This window comes from Callorhinchus milii, unplaced genomic scaffold, assembly GCF_018977255.1.
Source record: "Callorhinchus milii isolate IMCB2004 unplaced genomic scaffold, IMCB_Cmil_1.0 Scaffold1, whole genome shotgun sequence".
NCBI lineage: Eukaryota > Metazoa > Chordata > Chondrichthyes > Chimaeriformes > Callorhinchidae > Callorhinchus > Callorhinchus milii.
The window spans coordinates 43211227-43218911 of record NW_024704742.1 but is presented as its reverse complement, the minus strand read 5'-3'; the positions used below and the strand labels follow the sequence as shown (position 1 = coordinate 43218911).

Sequence of the window (7685 nt, the reverse complement as noted above, 5' to 3'; positions counted from 1 at the left end):
CTGCGATGAGGTCCCTTGACGTCTGTAGGCAGCTTTGTTATGACGACTGACTGACTGGTATAACTTTACTATACTCTGAATCATGTCATCCAGTCACGGGAACCAGCACCCTTTGATTTTCCACTACAGGTTTTCCTGAAATGGTAAGAGGTTTAAGTGGATCTGTCTTCTTGCAAATGATTTATTGAGAGTAGGGAGAAAACCCTGCTCATTTTCACCATAATAATCCTTGCATTTGGTATAGCGCTTTTCACGTCTTCTAGGCGTCTCAAAGCGCTTCATAGAATGTACTGTAAAGTGAATTAACTGTATATTTGTGGGTGAAATGCGGCAGCTACTTGCGCACAGCAGTGTCCCACAAACAGTAGTGGATTGAAGTGATCAATTTATTATTGTTTTTTTTCTTGAGGGAATATTATCAGGAGTGTGGAGTAAGGAAACTTGCCCTACAGGGAATCAAACCCGGGTCTCTTGCTTGCGAGTGCTCTAACCACTGAGCTACAGGACTCCACCAGGACCATGAAAGCATAGGGAGAGGGGAGAAATTCACCAAGGTCTAGATCCATTTTTGTAACTTTTCAATTCATCTATAATTTGGCAAATTGTTGAATTCAGTCTTAACTTGGATGCTGGTTTGCTGTAGTTCTTAAAATCATTTACAGAAAACTGGCTTCAAAATTAAGATTATTTAAGTATAACTAAACCCTGAACACTCTGATATGCTAAGAAAATAAAGGAAAGCTAGTTCCAGGAAAGATTTCTACTCCACAGGGCAGAAGTTTTAATGTTATTTATATTACTGTGTTTTGCATCTGTACAGTGAATAAGAGGTTGCCAGATGCAATATCAATGTTTCCTATATACTGGAAAAATGGTATATGCACCACATCCTTTGGTTTGTGGTACAGACTGAAGCACGTGGTGCAATGTATTTCAAGGCTTCTTTGGCTTTAATACTGTGTGTGGTATGCTGATACAGAGCCAGGAGCAAAAGGTGTATAGAAGACTCCTGTGGACTAGAGAAGTTTATACCTCTGCACTGGTTCACTCAGTTATTAGCTTATGTCCTCTGCTCTTCCAACTGTGGTCTACTGCTCATTCATTATATCATGTATACCGGAGTCTTCTGTCATGCTCCTGCTCTCTGAAATCCCAAATCCTCTTGCTTTGTACTGCCTCTCCCTGCCTTCAAACCTCACTTAATTAAACAAATCTCTTTAACCATGTGATTGATACCCTCTGTTTTGGTTGATACCCTTAAACCCCTCTTCCTTTCCACCCTGTTTGATGATTTTCCCATCGTAGGTGTGAAGCTCTTTGAGACGTTTGTCCTACGTGAGAGACATTATAGAAAGTGCATGTTGTTGATGCAGGCTTGCTCACAGAATCACGCTGCATAACTAGAAAAATTCCCCTGCAGAAAATGGTATCTTGCATGAGAGGGAAGTGAATGAGGCAAGAGGTAGCTGTGTATCAGAGAAGATCCATTGAACAAACATTTGGGGGCGAATTCAGTCCCCTTGATGTATTGTAACATTAAACACTGAACTCTTGGATATCTTCAGTAATAATTGACTGATTTAACAACCGTTGCCTGACTAGCATTCCTTCAAGGTTCATTATTATTCTGTTTTGTAGATGCTGACCTTTGTCCTAAGTGTACACATTTACACATAAGGTTTAATCAGCTAACACTCTTATCACACAATCTGCAAATTGGCAAAAGGGAAGCGAGTTCTGTTACTTTTACACATTCACGCTCAGCGGGCTTCTTAGGGTGCAATCAAAATAGCTTGTATCATGAAATTAAATCATTCCTGTCTTTAAAGTTGAAATGTCTCTAACACTTGTGCCTGCTTGTGTGAAGAAAAGAGCTCATTGCAATTGTGCTATCTTGAACAAAAAACACCCACTGCTCTGGATAAAATGCAGAGCTTTAATTTGTTACTGAACCATATAAAGAAGGAAAGTCCTGGATCCATGTTCTGTGCTTAGTTAGATGACCTGGGAGCGAGAAACAAAATTGACCTTGGTATCCCCAGGGCGAGGGAGGAGAAAATTCCCATTGCTGATTGATCCATTGAGCCATCTTCCTAACTGGAAATACCATAGTTGGGGGCTGGCGACAGGATCAGGCTCGGTATGATGTCCAGATAGTCAGATGTTCACTGTTCAGGCTCAGCTATGAAAAATGACCACTTGTGGAACATCCTGTTAGATTGATGCCCCCAATGCACCAATCAGCAATGACAAACTACAGAGGAGAAAGGTGGAGGGGAGTAAAAGAAAACTATATTGTTAACAGTGCAATGCAATCCGTAAAACACTGATCAGCAGTTCAATATATATATATATAGAGAGAGAGAGATGACTTTATTACATACTGTGTGTGTGTATATATCTTATTTAAACCTCTCTTGTGGATCTCCTTATACCACAACGCTCCATGTCCCAGGACGTTGCAACTTGCCCCAGGCCTCCAGTGATGTGGCTCAGCACAGGCACCAGCAGGTGTGAGCAGCCTCCCCGGCCTGTCCCTCTGGAGAGGAGAGGAGAGGAGAGGAGGAGAGGAGCCTGGCCAGGGGCTGCTTTGCTCTCTTGCTCTCACCATTGACGACACAGCTGAGAGTGGGGGCTGGTGAGCACGGGTGCGGTGTGACGCAGGGCAGTCAGCTGCACTGCTGGCACAGCACAGCACAGGCACAGGGCTGCACAGCACAGCACAGATCACTCACTGACTGCTTCCACACACTGATCACTATCAGGGAGGGTTCGTGTGCGTATTTGAATTTCACAGCAAATTTTTTTTTCTTGACAGAGCCACAGCATAGTTCTCCACCTTATGTCGTTGTTACTGTCAACACACTGTGTGTTGTTGCTGCCTTTTCTCTCTCTCTCTCTCTCTCTCTCTCTGGCTGGATCCAGATTTCAAAGTGACTATGTGTATATATATATATATATTTATATATATGCAAACAAAAAACCTCTCGTTTGTCAAGAGTTGGTGTTTGGTCTCCTCGTCCAGACAGACAGACAGACAGACAAGACAGACAAGACAGAAAGAAAGATAGATTCAAAACGATTTGTGTTTATTCAGTTTGATGAATGTTTGCACTTGGTTAAGTAACCTGCACAAGTTCAGCACAACAAATGCCACTTATAAATGCGAGACACAAATGAAGACAGATGATGAGAGGTGGGAGGTGGTGGTGGTGGGAAAATACCTTTAATCTTTGCAAATATTATAAAGCTGTAGCTCTTCTACGAAAACAATCCAAAAAAAAAACCCAACAACCGAGGGCTGGTAGAAGAACCAGACCTTATACCACTGTCCCGTCCAGATATTATCTTTTTTCGTTTCAAGGTGTTTTTTTTTAAAAAAAAGAAAAGAAAAGAAAAGAAAAGAAAGAAGAAATAAAAGAAGCCACCAGGCTCTGTGGGATGTGCTTTCATCTGGAGGGATTCTCGTAAAGGTGTGGCACACAGACACACACACTCAGACACACACACACACACACACACAACAAAAAAAAAAGCAGGGTTTAAATCACAGCACGGGACTGAAGACTCAAAGGTTGAGTAGTTTAAAGATTTACTGTACTCAGCTCTGGCTCCACCTTCCCTGATACATCATTGGTTTGATCATGGAAACACTTGCCTCTGATTGACAACACTGCCTACTTTTAATAACCTCGTCATGTGATGCTGAACAGTGGCAATAGTGTAGTAGTAAGACAGGTGCCTTCAGCTCAGTCTCTGCAAGGGGCGAGCACACACACACACACCCACCCCTACTCCTCCACACGTGTGGCTGCTGTGCGTGAGCGTGGATTTATTGCGGCTTTTTTGCCTTTAAGTCAGAAGCTGAATGGCGTGGGACAGGTGCAACCAAGGCTTTGAGTGGAGTGAATCAGAGGTGAGCTTCTGGAACACTGTGAGTGATATTTGCAGCAAGAAGAAATGAATCTCCTCTCTAAATGGGGGGAGAGAGAGAGAGAGAGAATGCTACTTAAGACTGTACTTGCCTACCCTTCAACTTAGTGTCTCGTACTTGTTATGCTTGGAATCAGTGGAAAAAGTGTGCATGTGCAAGGGAATTCTGCTTTCATTTTCATCCAAGAGAACCAGCTTCACTAAAGCTCTCAAAACAGCACGTTAGGACTTCCAGTGTGGTGTAAATCTTACACTACTTTATGCAGTGCGTGGATTTTATGCTGGGTGTTTTATTAGTATCTCCTTAGTTTGAAATGCAATGACATATGTTGTGGTTTCTCGTAGCTGTGATAGGTGACACGGGCTTTTATTGTAATGCTCAGTTCTGAAACAACTTGTGTCACGAGGTTCAGATGCAACCTGAAATCTCAGTCATTTGGTAATGTGTCTGGCACAGTGCCACCAGCCGTCAGAATGCTGGAGCAAATGAACGTAGTTTAGCACAGTGAGAATATACCAAGGGGTTTGGTTTAGTTTTCCATGCACTTTAGATTCTGATCATTTCCCAAAGCTTGGACCCGTGTTTACGCAATAGATTTGCTGGTGCATCTGCAGGATTGTTTTATATAGAAAAAGAAAATGTTAGATCTGGAGCATCCACAGTGGGGAGTGCAGCAGCTACAGAAGGTCTATATGGAAAGACTGCTGCTGCTAATATAAAAATAGATGCCAATATATCAAGTCAGTATCACCTGCATGGGAACAATTCATGAAGAAAAAGCAGACAGGTTCGCAGTTGCTCTCTAGGGTATGCTGGTAGTGAGTTTATGGCTCTATAAGGGGTTTTATATGTTCATGTTGAGATCCTGAAATACTTGTATTGGCAAGAAGGTTGCAGCTAACCTTGTGATAATCTTGAGACACCTTTAACTAAACACTGAATATAAGCTTTCCTGCAGCAGAGCTAATTCTTGCCTTGGTTTTCTTTCAAAGTAATTGTCATAATGCAGAAGTAGGATCCTTTGGCACAAACTGTATTTTTTTCACACTGTTTGAGTAGTTTTTCTCACCATCCACATGCAACACAGAAATCTTGCTTCCCAATTCATAAGTGCTGAGATTTTAACAGACTCCTTGCAGTCTCCGAGGTTCCCTGAGTCACATAAGTTTAGGATTTGCAAGCTCTCATTTTCATTCGATTCTGAGTTACCCGGAGAGGCATAAGGAATTAAGCTAAATTGAATCACCACAACAGGTTATGATATTATCTGCATTTTTGCCAGCAATACGTTGAGATATTGTTATGGTGACTGTTGGTTTAGAGAGAGCAAATAATGGGGAAAAAATCTAGTAAGTGTTGAGGTCTATTGCTGTGTAGTTGGTATATTTTGAGTATTTATTCATATTACATTATAGAAATAGATCATTGTCTAACAATAAAACGTATTGTAGAAAGCTGTTGCCCTGAGTGTATGAAAGTGACTGGTAAGCACTTAAAATCACTTGTACAATCCGATGGGCATTATTGTAGTTTAGCAATGGTAGCTAAAACTTGCTGGTAGTAAGTGATGAAATCACCCATTTTAGCTGGTGCTGAAACCGGTTGTACAATGTGGATTGCAATATCAGTTGGGAAATAATCTTTGCTGAGTTGCCCAGTGACATCAATTAAAGGGCAACGGTGAAAACTATTTTGTAACAGAACATTATGTTTAGTGTTTTTGGTTGAGGTTATAGACTACTCTTATTGTATTCAACTGAGGGAAAGGAGTTCAGATAAAGTCACTTGAATTATCCTCAAATTGTAAGTGTTCTAACTGGAAATGTATGCTATCTTACCAATGTTCTCAATTGTCCCTTGTTTTAGCTTGCAAAATGCAGAATGGAAGAGGCGAGGTGGGGGGGAAGGAAGAGATCAGCGATATGCGTGAAGGCCCCTTAATGTGACATCACAAACTTGTGTTGCATTGACATTTTTATGAATGGGGACGATGGATTATGGGCCGCCCTCTTCATTCATTATGTCACATTACGGGAAGCTCTGCACAAAATGCTGACCCAGTGCTTTCAAACCAGAAAGCAAAGCAGCACCTATTAATGTACAGCTATGATGTTGTACAACATTTATGATTGGGTTTTTTGTTTTGGTCAGCGGGTGTCTGAAACACAGGGAATCTATCACAAGCTTAAAAGCATCCAAACCAAACTGTCGAGATTTCCATATATGTGTAATTTTCATTTGTCTGGCATAGAGTGTGCACTCTGTCTCCATAGGGATGCACCATACATACTTACCTAATCCTGGAGAATTTTGGTGCAGTTTCACATGAGTCAAGACTGAAGGGCCCCAGAGTTGTACTGGGGAATTGCTGAAATATTTGCTTATATATAATTGTTGCATTAACAAACGATGACTGAGAGCAAGTATAAAGGTAAGTATAAAGACACCCAACCTTTGCAACCATTGGGTTTATGTGGCACATTTTTAGTGAACTGCAGGGCCACCTTAAGCCCTAGTGCTGGATGTTAAGTAAAATTGTACTTTTATATTTGAAAGCAATAGCATTTGTTTATTATGCCAAATAAAAGAAACGATTCAGCTACTCAAACTAGCAGCAGATTGGTACTTTGAATAAAGGGCTGAGAGTGTCTGAGGGCTGGGTTTCCCTTTGTCAAATCCAGACCCTGCCTTCAGTATCTGTATGCTGTAAGTAGCAGCACTGTTGAAAGTGGGGGAGATACGGCTATGAAAGGAACAAAACAGAAGGTTCAAACTAATGGAAACCATCATGATTTTGTGTTGCCCTTTGATACAAGGCTGTTTTAATTAACCGAAGGCAGAAATATCTAAATGTACAGAACCACTTATTGAAAGGGTTCTATACTGTAAAAGCTCCAAGAGGAAGCTGCAGAGTGGATATCTAAGCACTGCAGATTCTCATGTTCTTAGGCTGGAGACATGTTGTGAAAATTTAAGATCATGTGAAATTTTGGAACGCAGTCTTAAATTTAGTCTTAATTTGGAGAGCCAATTTTTTGTAGTATCTTAAGAACTGTGGAAAATTGTCTTACATATTAAGATTAAATTTAAGACTGAATTTAAGATTGCTTCCCACAATTTTGCATGATATTACATATTAAGACATTGACACTTAAGCCTAAAAAAATGAGCGATTCAGGCCACTAGTTCTAACTCAGAGAATAAATTGGGGTGGAGATTGGAAGAGGAAAATTTGAAGTTTCCTAACTTTTGCTTATCTCATCAACAGCTCCATTGACAAAAGGCTGGGAATAGATTGTGCCTTCCTTTTCATGAAATAGTGAACTAAATTCTGGAAATGGTTATAATTCAGAATAAAATTACAAACCATCTGCGCTAAGTTAGTGAAGTCAACTATCGTAAAGTCACGGTGTCCTTTTTGTATTTTTCTCCATTAGTGTGCTGCTTTAGTTGGTGAAGACCAGCCCCTGTGTTCAGATCTCCCAGAACTTGACCTTTCTGAGCTCGATGTAAATGACTTGGACACAGAAAACTTTCTGGGTGGACTCAAGTGGTACAGCGACCAATCCGAAATAATTTCCAACCAGTACGGCAATGAGTCAGCTGCTGCTCTCTTTGAGGTAAGCTAGCACAACAGCAGGAAGAATCGCCACTTCTGCTGTTTAGGAAGCATTGGCAGTTTGCCCAGTTCATAGTAGTCTTCATCCAAAGCTATTGTTCAAAAGGTACATGCTTGGAAAAACGGCTGTTT

At 41.0% G+C, this 7685-nt stretch overlaps 1 protein-coding gene across 2 annotated transcripts in view; it reads left to right on the top strand.

The window, feature by feature from the left end:
- The first annotated feature begins 3696 nt into the window (after positions 1-3696).
- ppargc1a (peroxisome proliferator-activated receptor gamma, coactivator 1 alpha) overlaps positions 3697-7685 on the top strand; it is a 54892-nt gene continuing 50903 nt past the window's right edge. The window contains exons 1-2 of one of the 2 annotated variants that reach the window (XM_007889042.2): positions 3697-3916; positions 7372-7554. In XM_007889042.2, coding sequence (XP_007887233.2) covers positions 3869-3916; positions 7372-7554 — 231 coding nt within the window. In that variant the 5' untranslated portion in view covers positions 3697-3868. Of the gene's footprint in view, positions 3917-7371; positions 7555-7685 lie in introns of those variants that run through there. The other variant, XM_042341003.1, reaches the window with a different exon arrangement.